Raw genomic sequence first — 23557 nt, forward strand, 5'->3', positions numbered from 1 at the left:
ACTTTAGGGTTAATTGGGACAACTGTCTTCACTGGGATAATTACATTAACTGTTGTTAATTGTTATTGTTTAGCTAAGTGGCCCAGTGCATAGAGTGCTGAGCCTAGAGTCAGTAAAACTTATCTTCCTGAGTTCACATTTGGCCTCAGACACTTACTAGCTTTATAGTCTTGGATAACTGCCTCAGTTCCTCATCTGTAAAATGATCTGGAGAAGAATATGGTAGACCACTCCTATATCTTTGCCAAGAAAACCCCAAATAGGGTCACAAAGAGGCAAATGTGACTGAACAACAACCTGAAGAATCTCTGGTTTTGTCAATGTGGGTAGAGAGTACCCATCAGAGATTATAATCCTTCAGTGCCCTGATAAAATGATTTCCATGAGAGATGATGACTAAAAAAAGAAACCATCAATGCATGGACAACCTTCTGGGGATGATTCTTTCCCAGTTTAGCTAGTGAGATCATAAGGCTGACAAGTTGCTTAAGTTTGATAGGATTTTATGTGGTTTCGTTCTTTTGCCATAACTTAAAATAAGATTGGACCAGATGGACTCTGAGATCCCTTCCAGCCATATAGCTATAAATCTATAAGCCTATTTATGCAATGTTTGAAGTCCATAAAATATTTTTCACAATAAATATGTTAAGCATGTATAGTGTGTGATTGTTATGACTCCCATTTTACTAATAAAGAAAGTGAATGAGAAGAAAGTACATTGATTTGTGAGGTCAAAAGACCCAAGTTTGTGACTTGGTTCTCATTTTAATAAGCTATATGACCCTAGACAAGTCATTTGAACTTTCCAAGCTTCAGTTTCTTTATAATAATTTTGCTAAGGAATCTGTCAGAGTAAGACTCTAATGTCTCTGACTGAGTGCACTACATCTGGTTCAGTGTGCTCTAGAGGAAGGGCACAAAGCCAAGTTAACATAATTTATATTATTAAGCCTAGCAGACATGATAGTATTCTTTTTAAATGCTGTTCAACCCCCAGGAGCTTTCCTTTCACCTTGGGATGACTATAACAGAAGGATTAAAGTTATTCTGAAGTTGTTTTTTTGGCAGATATGATTTTAAATGAATAGTGCTCTCTTTGAGCTATCTGCCATTTTGTCCACCTTGCATTATTAATTCATGAAGCTAAATAACCCAAATTTTAGCAGTCCGATTGCTTTCCTATCAGACTTCTATTGCCTATGCAAGGGAATAAAAAACCTACCTGAATTTTGAGGAACAGATAATGACTACTGACAGCATCTTTGGAAGACAGATCCTGGTTCTGTTTTCCCCATTTTCAGGTTGGGAAACTAACTTTTCACAGAATAAATCAGATGTACCCTTCTCCTGGCTTATAAGCCTTTGTTCTAAAGCACTATTAACTCCCATCTTCACATTTATTGTGGATATATATAGAAACCTGTGAAATATTCAATAGGAAGAAAAGAGCTTCTTTCCAAAACCTGCTATCCATTTTAAGAATTGGTTCCCCCATTTCATTCATTTGTTACCACTTTTGAGAAAAGAAGGCAAATGTACATTTAGAACTTCTGAAAGGAGTATCTTCTATAGATAGGAGAGTGCCAGCCACCAAGCATTTATTAAGCACCTACTATGTGCCAAGGAACTGTGCTAAGCACTGAGGATCCAAAGAAAGTCATAAACAAAAGCAAAATTAAAAAAAAAATCCCTGTTGTGGAGAAGCTATTGTCTATTAAGGGAAACAAACTATAAACAACTATGTACAAACAAGAGATATATAGATAGATATGTAGATATATGTATATGTTTGTATGTGTGTATATATATGTATATATATACATATATATATATGATAAAATGGAGATAACATAGGGAAGGCATTAGAATTCAAGACACAAATAGAATGCTATTAGGGTTAACAGATTACTCAACCAATGTAGACATTTCAAGACCCTTGCAGAATATCCCAAATGTTCACAGAGGAAGGTATCTCTAAGATTTGCAGAAGGCTTTGACTCATCATAGATAAACCATTGAGGATAAAGATTTGAGTTGGATTCAGATGAGTTTCTGATGACTCTTGTCTTACCTAATGGTCTTCAAAAATACTTGCATACCACAGTGACCACTGAAGACATTTCTTATGAGGTGTTAGCTCAAGTATGAGATAGCTATTCCACTTCAAACAAGAGGAAACATAAAACCTATTTAAATGGGGGATATTTTCCAGATCTGATGAGAACATCTGGATAACATCTTATAATCCTGCCTTTAGGGAGGATTTCCAATTACACATGTTCTACAAAGGGCTTGGTACACATAGTAGATCACTCTACAGGCAGTTCAAAAAGCTGAAATAACTGGGAATATGGTAGAAGATATGTCACCAAATTGGCTGTTAACCATTAATTCAGCTTAATTTGTCATGCATTTTTTTCCCTTCTAGGTAAGCAATGTCTTCTCAAATCAGTTTCATGCCCCTCAGCGACAAGTTGAGAGGCCACATGGTTTGGTAGATAAAGAGAGAGGTCTTGGAGTTAGACATGGATTCAAGTCCTCCCTCTACCATATACTGGCTATATGACCCTAGAAAATTAATTTCCTGCTACCCTAGGATACTCTCCAAGCTTATAAGTTGCAGATCAGAATCAATGGAGAAAGTTTCTATACTAAAAGTTCCCAATATCATTAAATTATATATAGATTGGCCCCCAGAAAACTTAAAATCAGTGATGAGGAAACACCTAATTCAGATATTTTATTCCACACATCTATAGCTCCATCAACTTGGTTTTTCCCTTCACTTCCAGCTCCTCTGTGATTGGTGGCAGTCTATGATATTGTATAAGACTGAACATTCTTCTGTAACCAAACTGCTCATGAATGTGCCTGAATTTAGCCGTGCTGGCCCTCAGAAGGCTTGAGACAGAAGCTAGTGAGATAAGATATTATATAAATAACTATATTGCAAGCTATAATATGATCAGTAGGAAAGGTCAAACAGAAAGAGGAATGAGGGACTGGATGAAGAGAGATCCCACTTCTAGGGAAGTCACCATGGCAGAGAACATCTGATCTAGGTCTTAAAGATAGAAAAGGATGTTAATCACTGGAAATGTCAGAAACCCTTCAGGGTATGTAGAATGACCTATACAAATCTGCAGAAATATAATATGGCATATCAAATGTGAGGAAAAAGTAACTGGCCCACTTGCGCTGGAGCAAAATTCATGAAAAGAATTGGTGAAGAATATGCCTGTAGTCATGTTATACAGAGCCTTGAATGCTCAGATAAGGAAATTGTTGACCTTGTTATTATTGTTTCATTCTATAGATTATAGGGTGACCCTAAAGCTTTTTGAGCAGGAAGCGTTTCAGATATATGTAATCACATGAACACATTAGAAAGATTGCTTGGGAAGAGGTTGAAGTTAGGAAGACCAGTTAGAACACTATTCTAACTATCCAAGTAGGAGATAATGAGATTATTGTGGGACATAGGTATTAATATATATACATATATATATATATTTTTTTTTTTACCAAGGAAGTAGAGAGCACATTCTGTGATCCAGTAATAATACCAGACACTTTGCTGTTTTTTGTACCAGATATTCCTCTCCCAAATGAGTGCATTTTTACTGAAGATCCCCTCTGCCCATGATTTTCTACTTCTTCATCTTCATCTCCTGACATCCTTACCTTCAAGTCTCAACTAAAAACTTATCTTTTATAAGAAGTCTTTTCCCTTAAAGGAAAAGATATGCCAAGTTTAAGATGTGAAATTGAAACTCAAAGGGGAAACTGAGCTTGGATTCATAGACCTGAGAGTAATCTATATATTAGATAATAGTTAAAACCATGGGAATGGGTTATATAAAAAAAATAAAAAAATAATATATATTACCAAGAAAGAGAGTATACAGGGAGAAGACAAGATCCAGGATAAAACCTTGAGAATAGTGGTATGCTGATAAATGTTTAACAACTGGCTCTCTGAAAAAAATTCTTTACATGACACACTTTAATTTTTTTCCTTATTAGAAATAAGGTACCTACATCCTTTTATTTAATTTTATGTAGATTTATATATAAATTTGTATAAATACATTTAAAAATTATGTGAAATGTATATTCACATAGAAGAATAAATTAAAATAGAATATTAAAAAAAGAAGTGTTCCCATTTCTCCTTAATGCTAATATCTTTCCTTGTTGATTATTTCCAGTTTATCCTGTTGATGCTTTATTTGTACCATTTGTTTGCAGGATATCTCCTCCATTACACTGTGAGCTCCTTAAGAGAAAGTATTATTTTTTTTTATTTTCTTATATCCTTATTGATTAACAAAAGGCTTGCTATATAGCATAGACACTTACAATATCCTTGTTAATTTTACTTGGCTTAAGGGACTGCATTAGAATGGTGACAATGAAAGTGGAAGTGGGATGTGGTGAGGTGGGACTGCATTAGAATGGTGACAATGAAAGTGGAAGTGGGATGTGGTGAGGTGAAAGACAAGATATGGTGGAGGGAGAATCAATAGGACTTAGTAACAGAATTAGTTGAACAGAGGTAAAAAATAGGAACCAGTTAAAGCTGACTCCAAGGTTTCAGTCCTGGGTTACTAGAGGTTTGGTATGCCATCAACAGCAAAGAGGAAATTTGAGAGGAAGGACCAGTTAAGAGTGAGCTATGATGTTTGGAGTATTTGGGGGATGTATCAAAAGGATATCTTGTCCCAGCTCTTGCCGAAAATGTGCACTGGGGACTCTCAGAAAGAACAATGATGGAAGATAAAAAGTTTAATGTTTTTAATTCATTGTATATAACTACAAGTACTTATTTTTGCCAATAGAAAACATGAATCTAGGCCACCAAAAGTGTAAAACAATTGGCTTTTAGGTATGTCAAAGCAGTAGATCAACAATATCCAAGAGCAAAAAGTAGAAGCCTATATAAGGGAAATAGGAAACCAGTCCTCCTCCTTCTCTCCCTCCTCCTCCTCCTCTTCCTCTTCCTCTTATTCTTCTTCCTTCTTGTTGTTCTTTCTTCTTCTTGTTCTTCCTTCTTGTTTTTCTTTCTTCTTCTTGTTCTTCCTTCTTGTTTTTCTTTCTTCTTCTTGTTGTTCTTGTTCTTGTTCTTGTTCTTGTTCTTCTTGTTCTTCTTGTTCTTGTTCTTGTTCTTGTTCTTGTTCTTGTTCTTGTTCTTGTTCTTCTTCTTCTTCTTCTTCTTCTTCTTCTTCTTCTTCTTTCTCTTCCTTCTCCTCCTCCTCCCCCCTTTCTATCTTAGTAACAACTCCAAGACAAAAGGGCAAGGGCTAGGCAATGAGAGTTACGTGACTTGCCCAAGATCACATAGCTAAGAAGTATCTGAAAGCAGATTTGAACACAGGTCCTCCCAGACTCCAGGCCTGGCACTCTATTCCTTGTGCCACTTCGCTGTACACCCTCCCCAGAGTATTCTTCTTATACTCCTTGATCACTCTATTAGTATTTTTAGGATTTTTGCAGAGGGAAATACTGTGATGCCATCAGGTAGCTGCTTCCTGAAGTAGGTTAGAAATGACAGTAATTCACATTTGTATGAAGTTATAAGGTTTAAAAAGGTTGTTTCCTTTAGAAGCTTAAAGTTAAGTAGCACAATTATTATCTCTATTTTACAGAAGAGAAAAAATAGCAGAACTGGGATCAGACTCAGGTCTCCTGTTGACAAATCTTTTGTCTCTCCACTTCTGTGTCTCAGGGAGCAGTGAAAGGCCAGTCTTGCCCTGCACCAAGGTGGGCTTCATTTCTTCTCAGAATGGATTCTACCTCATAGCCTCCCCCTTTAGTTTACTTTTGAATGCTGAGGCCTGGAAATGACTGAAGGGACTTTTGTTTCTTTTGTCCTCTAAGAGAAGCAACTTGAATCCTGCAGGCAGACTTTTCTGAGCTGTGATGACTGTCTGGCTAGTGAGCGAGCTGGTGTCCCTCTTAGTGGCAAGATTTGTTATTTCTGTTGCCATTTAATTAATGCAGAAATGTCTGTTTGTTCTCTTCACAGTCTGTTGTGTTAACTCTGTGTTTTACTCAGCCACTTTGGAACTGTGCCCCTCCTCCTCCCTACCCCCCCCCCAATATGAGACAACGAATGTTTATTTGATGTGAGGGGGAAAAAAACAATTTTCAGCAGCATTATATAACAGCTGTTGCAATTTGGATGGAGGAGGTGGAGAGAAGAGGAGGAAAGAAATTGGGATTTTTGAATCCTGTTATATAAACAAGCATGTTGATCCCTATAAGACTGGAAGCCTCCTACATACTTCTGCCCCTAGATAACACATTTCTGAAAACTCTATTGGTCTTCTTCCTTGTAAAGACTGTTTCTTCTTAATGTATCTCAATGAAATCATCTGCAAAGCAGGGGGCCATTAGTTGTTTGTTCTGGGGATCGTTCCCATTCAAAGAGATAAGAATAATAATAATAACTGACATTTATGCAGTGCTTATTATGGATGTGACAGGCATTGTGCCAAGCACTTTGTAATTTTTTTATTTTAATTTTTCAAATATTCAAAAATTTATTTATTTGCTTGTTACATTAAAGTTCCTTAGTATCTCTCTCCCTTCCTCCCCTCCTGACACTAGGGAAGGCATGGTTTGACAGAAAAGACATGGCAGTTATTATCTCATTTGATCCTTACAACAGTCCTGGGAGATAGGTGCTATTATTATCTCCATTTAACAGATGAGGGAACTGAGGCAAACAGGGGTTAAATAACTTAGGGTCACACAGTGAATATCTGGGGCTGAATTTGAACCCAGGTCTTCATCACTCCAGGCCCAATTTTCTATCCATTGTGACACTAGCTGCTCCTAAGATTCTGTTCCACTGATGGCTAAGTACTTTGGATTTCTTATTCATTCTTTCCATACTGTTAGAAACTTTGATTATATCTGAATTATGGAATCCTAGGATTCTAGGATTTTTGAAATGAAGGATCTTGGAAGCAGAGTCCCAGACTTGGAAGGGACTTGAGAAGTCATCCAGACTAGGCGTTCTTAAGTTTTTGTTTTTGTTTTTTGTCATGGATCCCTTTGGCAGTCTGATGAAGCCTATGGACTCCTTCTCCGAGTATTATTTTTAAATCATTAAAAGAAATGCTAGATTTTAGTTCAAGGTTAGTGAAAATAAAGATGAATTTTTTCCCAATTCAAGTTTACAGACCCCTTGAAATCTATACATGGACCTATTGAGGAGTCTATGGAGCCCATGTTTAGAACTCCAATCTGTATCAACCCTCTCCTTCATCAAATGAAGATAATAAATCTCTGAAAAGTTAAGTGATTTAACCAAAGCTATGTAGGTAAAAAGTGCCAAAGTTGGTACTAGAATGAAACTCCTTTTGTTCCTTTAAAGAACCTCAATAATTCCATAATTCAATTTTATCCAATTCAACAAACTTCTTTTAAATATCTACTGTGTACAAGGCATTGGGCTAGCTTCTCATAAATGAGATGCAAAAGCAAGGATGTTTAGAAGTGTTAATGAGTTTGTGATCTGGTATAGATAGTAACCCATTCCGTGGGACTCACATCCCCAACTTTCTGTAAGTACTTCTGAGATAGAGGATCCTCTCCACTGATTGGGAAGCCTTCTTTTGGTTCTTTTTTTAGATCTCTTTAGGATTCTGGTGTATTGCATCTGACCATATAGATAGAGCTTTTCCTACTTGGACTCACCTTGTTTTCTGTATCCCTAAACAAAAATATAGGAATCCCATTTTGTGTAATCAAGGTGGCAGACATTTCAAATACATAGATCACAGGTCTAGGCTAAGTTCCACAGCACTAGGGCATGTGGGAAAGATGATAGGAATTGTGAACCTTTGAGTTCTGCCCTTGATTATACATATTACAAGTATTCATTTTCTCTCTCTTTCTCTTTCTCTTTCTCCCTCTCCTCTCCTCTCCTCTCCTCTCCTCTCCTCTCCTCTCCTCTCCTCTCCTCTCCTCTCCTCTCCTCTCCTCTCCTCTCCTCTCCTCTCCTCTCCTCTTCCCTCTCCCTCTCCCTCTCCCTCTCCCTCCCTCCCTCCCGCCCTCCCTCCCTCCCTCCCTCTCTCTCTCTCTCTCTCTCTCTCTCTCTCTCTCTCTCTCTCTCTCTCTCTCTCTCTCTCTCTCTCTCTCTCCCCCTTTCCCCAGTGAAGATCATTAGATTTGAAAGCAGAAATCCAGGCTGTAAATATCCTAATGACCTTGGACAAGTCACATAAGTTTTTTGGGTCATATGTTACTTATCTGAAAAATAGGGCAGTTGTCCTATATGATGTCTTAGAGTCCCTTCCGGCTCTAGATCCTCTGATTTATTATTAGTGACTTTCCTCACTCATTACCTAGGTTTTATATCATGTCAGAATTATAGATTTGAAGGTCATGATCTTCCTTTGTCCTTGTGTCTGCATAGCATTTATGTATGTACATTATGGGAACTTACCTCTCTTGCCTTCCCCTAATTGCCTGCAATGTAAAAGAGAGCAACACCTTAATTCTGCTGCATGTTTCTTAGCAAAATTTGTTGCTGGTCTGTACTCAGTAAGCTAGATGGGCAGCTTTGCTTTATTCTTCTGATATACTTCATCTTCTTTCCAAATCTGGTAAAAAAAAATTCTTCAGTAGATTGTTGTTACCTACTAAATAAAGTTCAAACTCTTTTGTCTGGCTTATACTTTCATCATCTAGTTGTTCAGTCATTATAAACATGTCCAACTTTTCATGACCCCATTTGGGGTTCTATTTTTTAAAGTTTATTTAATTAATTAATTTAGAATATTTTTCCATAGTTACATGAATCGTGTTCTTTCCATCCCTCCTCCCACCCCCCTCCTGTAGCCAAAGAGGTTCTATTTTTTTTTAAACCCTTACTGTGCATTGGTTCCTAGGCAGAAAAGCAGTAAGGGCCAGGCAATGGGAGTTAAGTGATGTGCCCAGGATCACACAGCTATTAAGTATGTGAGGCTAGATTTGAACTGAGGAAGATGAGTCTTCGTGACCCCAGACCCAATTCTCTATCCACTGTGCCACCTAGCTGCCGCTTTCTACTATATCACATTGTTAATCATTTTTACATATAAAAACTTGCAGTCAGTTTTCTATAAATTCATTTTGCAACCGTCATCCTGATTTGCTTTTGGAAATCCTTTAGGAACATACTGCCAGCAGAGAGAGGTGGAAGCAATCATGGAAGGTGATGAGGATGATCGGAGCTGCTGCTGCTGTAAGCCGGGTCACTTGCCCCACCTGTTGTCCTGCAATGCAGCTTTCAATCTCCGCTGGCTGACTTGGGAAATCACTCGAACACAGTACATCCTGGAAGGATATAACATCATTGACAACAACGCAGCCACTATGCTACAGGTCTTTGATCTCCGAAGGATCCTCATTAGATATTACATCAAGGTATAGATTCTTTTCACAAGTTGACATATCTAGGGAGGTATTATTACTGAATTTCCCATTTTAGAATTCTGGGCTAGGAATCCCAGAGACCTGAATTCTGTTCCCAGTTCTGCTATGGATAGATCAGCCATTTCCCATTTAGACCATTCCTTTGATCTCTAAGTATGTCAGTAGTTATCAGTGATATAACAATAAAAATAGAAAAGACTTTGAAATGCTACCAAAATCTCAACATCTATGCTATAATATACAATACGACAATTTTTATAATGTGATGATTGTCCCCCTTGGATTGAAAATGCATTTTCAAAGATCTTAGAGGAATCCAAAGTCTTTGGATATAGGAATTACATTAATAGATGTCAACAGGGAATCTTCTCATTTCCAAATTCTATTCATTTATCAAACAACAATAAGCAGCTTTTACTATCCTCATTCTTATTCTAGCAATTAGGACATTTCTTAGTGCCCTTCTATATGTGTCTGCCAAAAACAGTAGGTTTGCCCAGGATAAGTTTTTTTCCTCATTCTTTGATTTTTCTGAACAATGTTAGAAACCCGTAGGCATGGTGTGAGGAATGTGTATTAGCTTTTTTTCTGAGTGCTACTAGGTTCACTGATGGAGGCCTTTGTTCTAGCCCTGACTCAAATTCATGACTCAGTCTCCACATCCATAAATGGTCTTGGAAGGATGCCTAATAATCCAGAGACTCAGAAGAACCAGAACATCAATGGTACAGTAATTGAGGCAGAACGACTAGGGAAGGTTTCAACCAAGAGAGCAGCAAGACACTCAGCCTGGGTCTGGACCTCAAAGGGCAAAACTGGAATTTTTACTTTATTGGGACAATCTTCCTTACTCAAAGTCCAGGACTCAATCTACTGTACTACCTAGCTGCCTCAAACAGGCATAGTTCTTACTGAATCTTCAAAGGAAAACCCATTATAAGTCACATAGACTGTTTAGTTTTGGGGGAATTCAACTCCCTACCAACCCCAAAGTTCTTTTGCCTTCTGAGGATTTCCTCTCAAGATAATTCTACCTTTACAGCAAAGGTAATTTGTCCCATGAAAAAGAGAACATCTTCCAGCAGATAGGGATATTGCTTGAATAGCAATCTTTAATTATTCTCTTTTGTTCAATAGAGGAAACAAGTTATTACTTTAAGATTGAATTGCTTATTATAGAAAGGTGGATATTGATTATAAAAGGGGAACTTACTTACCATTTACAAGTAGAGGTATGAATCCTTTGCACTTTCTGCGATCCAAGAAGACTTTTAGGCAATAACATGAGATAAATTATGATGTTCCAAAATAAACCATAAGTAGGGGCATCTTCATTATTGAGATATTATTGAGAAACTTCCAAGATTGAACCAGTCCCAATGAATCCCAAGTTGATATTCTGAGCTCAAGGATTCATTTTGTTGCTGCTATTGTTGTTTTGGATTGCAACTCTGAGTCTAACACTGTAGGGAATTCCCAGTCTAAAGAAGTCCCAACTTCTACCAACATTCAGATGAGCAACTCATGTATAGATTATAATCTCAGAGTTGCCTAAGGCATTAAGAACCATAAAATAAATTCAAGAAAAGGATAGGAAAAATGCTGGTTTGAAATCATTCCTTTGGAGGACAAGTGCCAACATGCAGAAATGGGAAATGGGGAAAAGAGAACATAATTATGGTTATCTTGGGAGGGAAATATTTCCTGAAGAAGTTAAGACCATAGAAAGTGAGTACAGGGTAGATCAGAAGTGTCAAACATGCTTCCAGCAGGCCACATGTGAGCCCACAGTACTCCTGAAAGAGGCCCTAATTAGGGTAAAATGTAGTTGTGAAATATTTAATGAAATTAATAGTCTAATATAAAAAGAAATATATAAAAATGTACAATTAAGTCAATATGTAGACAGCAGGGATCCTCATATACAATTTAGTGGCCCCCTGCTTCTATTTGTGTTAGACACCACTGGAATGCGGTATAGCTTGGGTTGACTTAATAGAATCCCTGCTCTTGCGATCATAAATAATAATAATAGCTAACATTTATAAAGCATTTAAGGTTTACAAAGTGCTTTACAAGTATTATCTCATTTGATCTTCACAACAACCTTGGGAGATAGCAGCTCTTATTATTTGTATTTTATGGGTGAAGAAGAGGCAGAAGAAGCTGAAATGATTTGCCTGGGGTCACACAGGGAAAAAATGAGTATCAAGGATTCAAAAGACAGGATTCCAAATAAAGTATTGATCAAAAGAGGAAAAATATCTTGAATTGAAACAATTAATTTCAATTGTACTGATAGCTAATAAACTACATCTCTCAAAAACCTATGGCAATGCATGTAACGCACTTTGTGACGGACAGAAAGAAGGTGTCACAACATGAATGTTTAGATGTGGAAGCTTTACATATGGCACATTTTGCTTGATGATGCTTAATTATAAGTTTTTATCACCTTATTTTTTATCAGTGAATAGATAAAGGTTGGGAGATAGCAATTATGAGTATAAAAAAGAAAAAAGAGGAGAGCAAATGAAACATTTTTTAAAGGATATAAAGGATTACAGGAGGTAGTGTAGGCACAAAATAAGTGACTTTCTGAGACTCACACAGCTGATAAGTAAGGAAAAGAAGGAGAGAGAAAGAGACAGGGGGAGAGAGGGAGGGAAAAAGAAAGGAAGGAAGGAAAGGAGGAAGGAAGGAAAGGAGGAAGGAAGGAAGGAAGGAAGGAAGGAAGGAAGGAAGGAAGGAAGGAAGGAAGGAAGGAAGGAAGGAAGGAAGGAAGGAAGGAAGGAAGGAAGGAAGGAAGGAAGGAAGGAAGGAAGGAAGGAAGGAAGGGAGGGAGGGAGGGAGGGAGGAAGGAAGGAAGAAAGGAAGGAAGGAAGGAAGGAAGGAAGGAAGGAAGGAAGGAAGGAAGGAAGGAAGGAAGGAAGGAAGGAAGGAAGGAAGGAAGGAAGGAAGGAAGGGAGGAAGGGAGGAAGGAAGGAAGGAAGGAAGGAAGGAAGGAAGGAAGGAAGGAAGGAAGGAAGGAAGGAAGGAAGGAAGGAAGGAAGGAAGGAAGGAAAGAAGGAAGGAAGGAAGGAAGGAAGGAAGGAAGGAAGGAAGGAAGGAAGGAAGGAAGGAAGGAAGGAAGGAAGGAAGGAAGGAAGGAAGGAAGGAAGGGAGGGAGGGAGGAAAGAAGGGAGGAAGAAAGGGAGGAAGAAAGGGAGGAAGGGAGGAAAGGAGGGAGGGAGGGAGGAAGGGAGGAAGGAAGGAAGGAAGGAAGGAAGGAAGGAAGGAAGGAAGGAAGGAAGGAAGGAAGGAAGGAAGGAAGGAAGGAAGGAAGGAAGGAAGGAAGGGAGGAAGAAAGGGAGGAAGAAAGGGAGGAAGGGAGGGAGGGAGGGAGGGAGGAAGGAAGGAAGGAAGGAAGGAAGGAAGGAAGGAAGGGAGGGAGGGAGGGACGGAGGGAGGAACGGAGGAAGGAAGGAAGGAAGGAAGGAAGGAAGGAAGGAAGGAAGGAAGGAAGGAAGGAAGGAAGGAAGGAAGGAAGAAAGGGAGGAAGGGAGGAAGGGAGGGAGGGAGGGAGGAAGGAAGGAAGGAAGGAAGGAAGGGAGGGAGGGAGGGAGGGAGGGAGGAAGGAAGGAAGGAAGGAATGAAGGAAGGAAGGAAGGAAGGAAGGAAGGAAGGAAGGAAGGAAGGAAGGAAGGAAGGGAGGGTGGGAGGGAGGGAGGGTGGGAGGGAGGGAGGGAGGGAGGGAGGGAGATAGGAGAAGAGGAAGAGAGTAAAGAAGGATAAAAAAGTAAAAGAGGAAGAGAAAAAGAGAGGGAGAGAAGAAAAGAGAAAGAGGAAAGGAGGGATGGGAGAAAGAAGTAAAGAGGTAGGGATGAAGAGAGAGATGGAGATAATATAAGATGATATTTGTAAAGCACTTTAATTTTTATTTTTTTCCATTTAAATAAGTTTATTTAGTCAATTTAGAACATTATTCCTTGGTTATAATAATCACATTATTTCCCTCCCTCCCCTCCACCCACTCTTCCCACCGCCAACATGCAATTTCATTGGGTATTACTTGTGTCCTTGATGTGAACCTATTCCCATGCTGTTTACACTACGATATTCATTCAGAGTCTACATCCTGAACCATATCCCTTCAACCCATGTATTTAAGCAGTTGTTTTTCTTCGGTGTTTTTACTCCCACAGTGTTTCCTCTGGACATGGATAGTGGTTTTTGGATGGATAGAGGTTCCTCCGAATTGTTCAGGGTCAATGCATTGCCACTAATGGAGAAGTCCATTACTTTCAATTGTACCACAGTGTATCAGTCTCTGTGTATGTTTTCCTGGTTCTGCTCCTCTCAATCTGCACATTCCTGCTGCAATCCTGGAGGTTGTTCCAGTCCCCATGGAATTCCTCCACTTTATTATTTCTTTGAGCACAATAGTATTCCATCACCAACATATACCACAATTTCTTCAGCCATTCCCCAATTGGAGGGCATCCCCACATTTTCCAATTTTTGGCCACCACAAAGAGCACAGCTATGAATATCCTTGTACAAGTCTTTTTCCTTATTATCGCTTTGGGGTACAAACCAAGCAATGTTATGGCTGTATCAAAGGGCAGACAGTCTTTTATCACCCTTTGGGCACAGTTCCAAATTGCCCTCCAGAATGGTTGGATCAATTCACAACTGCACCAGCAATGAATTAATGTCCCAACATTGCCACATCCCCTCCAGCATTCATTACTTTCCATAGCAGTCATGTTAGCCAATCTGCTAGGTGTGAGGTGATACCTCAGAGTTGTTTTGATTTGCGTTTCTCTGATTATAAGAGATTTAGAACATTTTTTCATGAGCTTATTAATAGTTTTGCTTTCTTTAACTGAAAATTGCCTATTCATGTCCCTGGCCCTTTTTTCAATTGGAGAATGGCTTGATTTTTTGTACAACTGGTTTAGCTCTTTATAAATTTGAGTAATTAGACCTTTGTCAGAGGTTTTTGTAATGAAGATTGTTTCCCAATTTGTTGCTTCCCTTCTAATTTTGGATGCATTAGTTTTGTTTGTACAACAACTTTTTAACTTGATATAATCAAAATTATTGATTTTACATTTTGTGTTTTTTTCTAGCCCTTGCTTGGTTTTAAAGTCTTTCCTTTCCCAAAGATCTGACAAGTATGCTATTCTGTGTTCACCTAATTTGCTTTTACTTTCCTTCTTTATATTCAGGTCATTCACCCATTCTGAGTTTATCTTAGTGTAGGGTGTGAGATGTTGATCCAAACCTAATCTCTCCCATACTGTCTTCCAACTTTCCCAGCAGTTTCTATCAAAAAGTGGGTTTTGGTCCCCAAAACTGGGATCTTGGGGTTTATCATAGACTGTTTTGCTGAGGTCATTTACCCCAAGTCTATTCCACTGATCCTCTTTTCTGTCTCTTAGCCAGTACCAAATTGTTTTAGTAACCACTATTTTATAGTATAGTTTGAGATCTGGTACTGCAAGTCCTCCTTCCTTAGAATTTTTTTTTTCATGACTTCCCTGGATATCCTTGATCTTTTGTTCTTCCAAATGAACTTTGTTATGTTTTTTTTCTAATTCAGTAAAAAAGTTTTTTGGTAGCAATGGGTATGGCACTAAATAAGTAAATTAATTTGGGTAGGATTGTCATTTTTTTATGCTAGCTCTTCCTACCCATGAGCAGTAAATGTTTTTCCAATTGCTTACATCTAGTTTTAATTGTGTGGAGAGTGTTTTGTAGTTGTGTTCATATAGTTCCTGTGTTTGTCTCGGCAGATAGATTCCTAAGTATTTTATTTTGTCTAGGGTGATTTTAAATGGAATTTCTCTTTCTAATTCTTGCTGCTGAGATGTGTTGGAGATATGTAGAAATTCTGGTGACTTATGCGGGTTTATTTTGTATCCTGCAACTTTGCTAAAATTGTTGATTGTTTCGAGTAGCTTTTTGGTTAATTCTCTAGGATTCCTTAAGTAAACCATCATATCATCTACAGAGAGTGATAGCTTGGTCTCCTCGTTGCCAATTCTAATACCTTCAATTTCTTTTTCTTCTCTAATTGCTACTGCTAGTGTTTCTAGTACAATGTTAAATAATAGAGGTGATAATGGGCATCCTTGTTTCAGTCCTGATCTTATTGGGAAGACTTCTAGTTTAGCCCCATTACAGATGATGTTTAGATATATACTGTTTATTATTTTTAGGAAAGGCCATTCTGTTCCTATACTTTCTAGTGTTTTCAGTAGGAATGGGTGTTGTATTTTATCAAAGGCTTTTTCTGCATCTATTGAGATAATCATGTGATTTTTGTCAGTTTGCTTGTTAATATGGTCAATTATGTGGATGGTTTTCCTAATATTGAACCATCCTTGCATTCCTGGTATGAATCCTACCTGCTCATGGTAAATAACCCTTGTGATCACTTGCTGGAGTCTTTTTGCTAGTATCCTATTTAAGATTTTTGCATCTATATTCATTAAGGAGATTGGTCTATAGTTTTCTTTCTCTGTTTTTAACTTGCCTGGCTTTGGAATCAGTACCATATTTGTGTCGTAAAGTGAATTTGGTAGAACTCTGTCTTGACTTATTCTGTTAAATAGTTTGTATAATATTGGAATTAGTTGTTCTTTGAATGTTTGATAGAATTCATTTGTGAATCCAACTGGGCCTGGGGATTTTTTCTTAGGGAGTTCTTTGATGACTTGTTCTGATATGGGGTTACTTAGGTAATTTATTTCTTCCTCTGTTAGTCTAGGCAATTTATATTTTTTAAGTATTCATCCATATCACCTGGATTGCCATATTTGTTGCCATATAATTGGGCATAGTAGTTTTTAATGATTGCCTTAATTTCCTCTTCATTAGAGGTGAGGTCTTCCTTTTCATCTTGGATAGTGTCAATTTAGTTTTTTTTCTTTCCTTTTTTAAATTAGACTGACTAGTACTTTTTCTATTTTATTTGTTTTTTAAAGTACCAGCTTCTAGTCTTATTTATTAAATCAATAGCTCTTTGACTTTCAATTTTATTAATTGCTCCTTTGATTTTTTGGATCTCTAATTTAGTCTTCATCTGAGGATTTGTTCGCTTTCTAGTTTTTAAATTTGAATGCCCAATTCATTGACCTCTGCCCTTCTTAATTTGCTAATATATAAACTCAAGGATACAAATTTTCCCCTGAATACTGCTTTGGCTACATCCCATAGGTTTTGAAAGGATGTCATTGTCATTTTCTTCAATGAAGTTATTAATTGTTTCTAAGATTTGTTCTTTAACCGGTTTTGGAGAATCATATTGTTTAATTTCCAATTAATTTTTTATTTACCTCTCCATCTACTCTTACTAATTATTTTCATTACATTGTGATCTGAGAAGGTTGAATTTATTATTTCTGCTCTTTTGCACTTGTTTGCAATGTTTTTATGCCCTAATACATGGTCAATTTTTGTGAATGTACTGTGTGCTGCTAAAAAGAAGTTATATTCCTTTTTGTCCCTATTTATTTTTCTCCATATGTCTACTAACTCTAATTTTTCTAAGATTTCATTCACTTCTCTTACCTCTTTCTTATTTATTTTTTGGTTTGATTTATCTAGTTTAGATAGAGGAAAGTTCAGGTCTCCCACTAGTATAGTTTTTCTATCTATTTCATCCTTGAGTTCCACTAGTTTCTCCTTTAGAAATTTGGATGCTATGCCATTTGGTGCATACATGTTGTATACGGATATTTCCTCATTGTCTATACTGCTTTTTATCAGGATGTAATTATCATCCCTATCTCTTTTAACTAGATTTATTTTTACTTTGGCTTTGTCAGATATCATGATTGAGACTCCTGCCTTCCTTTTATCATTTGATGCCCAATAGATTTGGCTCCATCCTCTTACTTTCACCCTATGCATATCTACCTTCCTCATGTGTGTTTCTTGTAGACAGTATATGGTAGGGTTTTGGATTCTAATCCACTCTGCTATTCGCATGCGTTTTATGGGTGAGTTCATTCCATTCACATTCAGAGTTATGATTACTAGCTGTGTATTTCCCAGCATATTGATTTCTGCTCCTGTTCCTGCCTTTTCTTCTTTCACCATTTCCTTCTACACCAATGTTTGTTTTTAAACAGTCCCCCTAGTCCCCACCCTTATTTTACTTCCCTTTCTACTTCCCTCCCTTCTACTCCCCTCCTTATTTTCCCTGATGTCTTTCTAAAATTACCCCCCACCCTCTCCCTCCCTTGTACTGCTTCCCTCCCCACCAGTCCGTTTATTACCCTTCTACTCCCCTATAGGGTGCAAATCTATTCTCTGCCCCAATGGATTGGATTGTTCTTCCCTCTTTGGGTCAATTTCAAAGCACGTAAGAGTTGAGTATTTCCTATCTCCAACTTCTTTAACCTTCCAGTGTATTGATGTTCTCCCCCCTCCCGCCATGAGCTTCTTTGTGACATATAAATTTACCCCAATGTGTTTATTTTCCCATTTCTTTTAGTATTAACCTCTTTTTAAAGCTCTAGTTGTATATATATATATAAATATATACACACACACACATGTATATGTATTTATTCATGCATATATCTATTTACCTATTTATGTCTTGTCCTTTCATCCTATACAATTTGTCACTGTTCCCTCTAAGTGTAATTATTCTAGCTGCCCAGGTGATAACAACAGTTTTTAAGAGTTACCAATGACCTCTTTTCTTATAGGGATACATATCATTTTAAATTATTGAGTCTCTATTTTTTTGTTTTGTTTTGTTTTCTTTTCTTTTTTCCCTCTTTTTAAATTACCTTTTGATGATTCTCTTGAGTTCTGTGCTTGGGCATCAAATTTTCTGTTCAGTTCTGGTCTTTCTTTACAAATGCTTGTAATTCTTCTATTTTGTTAAATGACCATACTTTCCCCTGTAAGAATATAGTCAGTTTTGCTGAGTAGTTGATTCTTGGTTGTAGACCTAGTTCCCTTGATTTCCAGAATATCATATCCTATGCCTTTCAGTCCTTCCGTGTAGATGCCGCCAGATCCTCTGTTATCCTTACTGTGGTTCTATGGTATCTGAATGACTTCTTCTTGGCAGCCTGTAATAGTTTTTCCTTGGTCTGATAGTTGTTGAATTTGGTTATAACATTCCTGGGTGTTGTCAGTTGGGGATTAAGTACAGGAGGTGATCTGTGGATTCTTTCAATGTCCACTTTTTCCTCTTGTTCTAGAATATCGGGGCAGTTTTCTTGAATAATTTCCTGTAGTATGACATCTAGGCTGTTTCTTTTGTCTGGTCTTCTGGTAGACCAATGATTCTTAACTTGTCTCTCCTTGAATGATTTTCTAAATCTTCTATTTTGTGAATGAGATGCTTCATATTTTCTTCAATTTTTTCATTCTTTTGGTTTTGTTTTATAGTGTCCTGCTGCCTTGTGAGGTCACATAATTCTAATTGTTGTATACTGATTCTTAAAAACTGGATTTCATCCCTGGATTTTTGGTCATCCTTCTCTTCCTGGTCTGATTTTCTATGGAGGTCATCTTTCATCCTCTTTACCTCATCTTTCATCTCCTTTGCCTCATCTGTCATCTTCTTTGCCTCATCTTTCATCTCCTTTGCCTCATTTTCCAGCTGATTGATTTTGGCTTTCAAGACACTGTTTTCTGTTTCCAGATGACTTATCTTGTTGTTAAAGTTGTCTTCTGTCTCCTTAATTGTGTTTTGAATTGCATTTTTAGTTCTTCCACAGCCTGTATCCAATTCGTTGGAATTTCTGATTTATCATTTGCTGATCCCTCCCCCCCTGTTCTGTTCACTATATAGAAACTATCTATTGTAATTTATTTCTTCTTTTTCTGTTGTTTGCTCATATTCACCCCTTCTTTGCTCCCCGTATTTGTCTGTGCTCTTGCTCCTTTCATTTTTTTGGTTTTGAGGGCTTCTGTCAGTCTTCCCTCTTAGATCTTTGACAGAAGATCTCTTGGTGCAGTCTCTGGGAGGGAGTTGTTGGAGTTTGAGTTTCCCCATCCCCTGGAGGCTTTTGATTGGATTAAAGTCCAGCACTCAGTGGGAGGGGTGTGGAGCCTGGGCTTCCCTGAGTTCTAAAGACTTGATGGGATTAAGTTCAGCTTGGTTCAGCTGGGTGTGCTCTGAGGCCAACACCTCCTGCAAGGATGGAGCAAATATGGAGGATCTACACAGCTTTAGCCAGGCTGCCAGTTCTATGCTCCCTCTCTAGCTCCTTCTCTGCCATCTGTGTTCAATGCTCTGAGCTTGGCACAGCCCTGCCCGCAAGGTACACCCTTCATATCAGCACCTTTGCCCGCCCAGAAGTTCCCGCTGCCACTGGAGTCTCAGCACTCTCAGTGGGTGGGAGGAGGGGTCCTAGGACCTTCCTTTTGCCTTCCCCTTAGACCTGAGTGTTCTTCAATTCCAGCTTTTTGGGGGGAGTATCTTTTGAATTGAGTCCAGAAGGAAGGTTCTTTGGCTCTGTCTTGTTGTTAGGTTTGATTTTCAGTCCTGTAGGAGCATTCAGTTTGTGATTGGTAAGGAAGGATATTCAGAGGTCTGAACTACTGCTCCTTCTAGGCTGCCATCTTCTTTAATTTTTAATTAGCTAGTTAGTAGTAGTAGTAGTAAAAGCAAAAATAGCAGCAGTAATGGTAGATATTTTCTAAAGCTAGACTTCTGATTTAATCCCTAATGAGAGTGGGGAGGGGGCATGTATGTGTGTGAGTGTGTAGTTGAGACTGGCTTGGCTAATGAAAATTCTTCATAGGAAAGAGACTAGAAAGCCTGCTTTCAGGAGAATCATGATTTTTATTTTATATATAAGATATATATGCTTACATGTAGTTATAGTTAGATATATAGATATATATTAAATATTAAAATGTTATATATATATATTAAAGGCTGTTCCATTATATATCATAATTCTCTGCAAATTGTATATGTATGAATGTATTGTGTGTGTGTGTGTGTGTGTGTGTGTATAATGGAGATTGGCTTGACTGATGCAAATTCCTCTTATAGAAAAGGCTAGGGAGCCTGCTTCCAAAAGAATCATGATGAAAGAGAAAGAGACAGGCAGACAGACAGAGAGAGGCAGATGGGGAGATTTAACAAAAATCTAATTGAAATAAATACAAATTTAAAATACTTATATTTACCATTTATATATTATTGGCATTTCCATTGTTATCATAACTTCATAGAAGTATATGTATGAATATATATGTATGTTGTGTGCATGTGTGCATGTTTTTATACAAATGAGACCCAGTAGTACCCTTCAGAATATTTCTCAATTTGAATGAATTAATCTAAAGGAGAAAAAAGAATGACTCTTTCTTGTGCTATAGAAATCACTTATATTAAATCCTAGTTTATCACTTGATTACATTTGGAGGCAGGATACCCTGGAACTGTGCCACTGTCTAGCTTTGTGACCTTCAGCAAATCACTTATAACCTCTGACCCTCAAGTTTTTTCATTTGTCAAATGAGAAGATTAGAATAAATGATTAATCAATTAACCTACAAATATTTATGAAATAAATCTTACTTCAGGCCCTGTGATCTTCAGATTCTTTCCAGCTCTTCCATTGTAAGATTCAAATCTACTACTCAATTGCCAAATAACAATACTAGATAGCATTTAACAACATCTTTTTTTGTTGTTGTTGTTGTCTTTTTGGTGGTAGGGAGACACCATAAGTAAATGCAGCTATTTACTCTGCTTTTAAGCTATCTGTGAAGTATCTCAGAGTAATTAAATAGCTGCTTTAAATGGAGGAAATCATTCTTTTGGGGGGAAAAATTAATGATATCTCCTGTCCTTGGTTGCTGAGTGAATGAAATTGCTTTGGTCTCTCTGAACTGCATCAAGTTTCAAGAGTTTAGTTTCTTTAATTTTGTTATTTTATGTTGGACAAGGAGGCTGTAAAGGAAGAAAAAAGCCCCCAATAATTCCTTTAGACAAAAGGATTTTTTTTTTGTTCTCTTCTAATAAAGTGGGTCAGTTCCCCCAGCCTCTCTGCATATATTTGAAATCATTTCCTTCCTGAAGACTTGAGATTTTCCCCTGTGCCTCCTCTGTATCTCCTCGGTTTATTCCTGTTTAAATACCTCTTAGTATTCAAGAAATCAGCTGTCTCTGAGTGCTCTGTTTTTGCAGTTTCTTCAAAGAGAAAATGTGTTTATCAGTTGTTTTGCAGGTTGAGGAATGAAAAACAGATCTTGCCTGTGAACATGTTAAACTGTCTGTCTGTCTTTGTCCATCTCCCTAGAATTAGCTTTCTGATAAATAGTGCTCTACCCTTTAAATGACAGTCCAGGGAGATCTGTGATATAGTGGCCAGATATTTTAAGTGACTCAAGAGGGACTGCTGTCTCCAAACAGCTTCAGGTTATACCCTTCCCCCCCCCTTTTTTTTTAAATCTTGCTAACTGAAAATACATTTATTTTTCAGTTTTATATTCTTATTATGAATTTCATGTAGATGCACCCTGAAGAATTTTACATGCTGCTATCATCCATGATATCAGTAGTCTTAAGAAATCAGGATGAAAAATGTTAAGCGATTTATGATTTGTTTCTGGTGGTCTTGTCTTACAAATCTGAATGATGTTGATATTATGATATCCTTTATCTAGGTAGGAAAGCTAAGGCAAAGAGAGATTAAGTACTTTTCCCAAGGTCACAGCAAGTTACAAGAACTTTTAGCTCTCGGGGTTCCAAATCCATGTTAACCTCTCTAAGTGACATCCATTTTTAAGTAACTCTGAGTATCTACTGAAAATAGCTACAATGGTGAATGTATAAGCCATGTTTCCTTGTTTTTTATTTCCTATTTTTCTTATGTGGTGAACCATGTCTCTGCTGATGGAAAGCCATCTGTCCACCACCTGGTGGTATGTGGTCTTTCCATTAGAATGCAAGCATTTTGAGAACAGGCGCTGCCCTCTGGCACAATACAGCAAGCACTTCCTAAGTGCTCTCTCTCTTTATCTCATTTATTAAAGTAAGCTACTCATATATTTGAAATAAGAAATTCTTGAGGAGGTATGGCTCTACACCTCAGAGGTTATATGGCTTGGATACTAATCGGATGTTTAATGATCCAGTGTTGGACACTGGTACTTCCATGGCCATATTGCCTGATTCTGGACAATTTACTTCGCTCATTCAATATGACTTTAGTGGCACTGTGAGGTAGTGTGGCAGAAATGATATTAAGTTGGACTTGGAGTCAGGAAGACCAAAGCTAAAATTCGTCTTACGACTTCTACTACCTGTGCAAGCTACTTGATTTCTTGGTGCCTCAGACAACACTCTAAGACTGTCTTCTGTATTGTTAGACCCCTTCAGGGATGAAATCACAAGCCTAATTTTTAGGGCACCAATTACTACCACCACCACTACTACTATTGCTATAATTACTACCACTATTACTGCTATTGCTGCTTCTACTACTACTTCTGATAATACTAGCTAGCATTTATAGATCACCTTTTTTACAAAGAAATTCTCAAGTATGATCTCATTTGATCCTCTCAACAACCCTGGAAGGTAGGTGCTTTCATTATCCCCTTTTTACAGATAAGGAAACTGAGACAAACAAGTTAACTGACCTGCCAGGGTCACTCCGCTATTAAATATTGGATACTAAATTTTGAACTTGGGTCTTCTTGACTCTAGGATTCATGCTTTATTGATCGTGCATCTAGCAATTATTATTGCTCCCCTGAGGACTTCATGTTGCAGAGCTCATGTTAGAATCTGAGGCTGGCAGGAGAATTTAACAAAGGAGTCTCTTTAAGTAAGAGAATAATAGTAGTTTTTGAGCCCTGAAGGATTAGAGTATTTTGCTCATTATTGGGTGGAGCTTTCCTAAATTCATCAGCATGTTAGAGTCTCTGAAAGGCTGAGTCCACCATTTTACATTCATTTAGCCTACAAGGAAGGGTATTATAGACTAAAACAAAACCAAGGAAATATGTCCATTCATCTCCTTTGGCTCTAAAAAAATCCGTGGTTTCCCTAGTGGAAAGGAAGGAACAGTGGGTTGCTGGGGTGGGGACCATCACAGTGGGTGTGAGGAAATCATGCCGATTAGTCCTGAGATGAATTACCTAC

General features: G+C 37.8%; 1 protein-coding gene across 2 annotated transcripts in view; it reads left to right on the plus strand.

Moving 5' to 3' along the window:
• PCNX2 (pecanex 2) overlaps positions 1–23557 on the plus strand; it is a 409779-nt gene that overhangs the window by 340595 nt on the left and 45627 nt on the right. For both annotated transcript variants that reach the window (XM_007481607.2, XM_007481606.2), the window contains exon 26: positions 9170–9423. In XM_007481607.2, coding sequence (XP_007481669.1) covers positions 9170–9423 — 254 coding nt within the window. The remainder of the gene's footprint in view (positions 1–9169; positions 9424–23557) is intronic.

This window comes from Monodelphis domestica, chromosome 2, assembly GCF_027887165.1.
Source record: "Monodelphis domestica isolate mMonDom1 chromosome 2, mMonDom1.pri, whole genome shotgun sequence".
Taxonomy (NCBI): Eukaryota; Metazoa; Chordata; class Mammalia; order Didelphimorphia; family Didelphidae; genus Monodelphis; species Monodelphis domestica.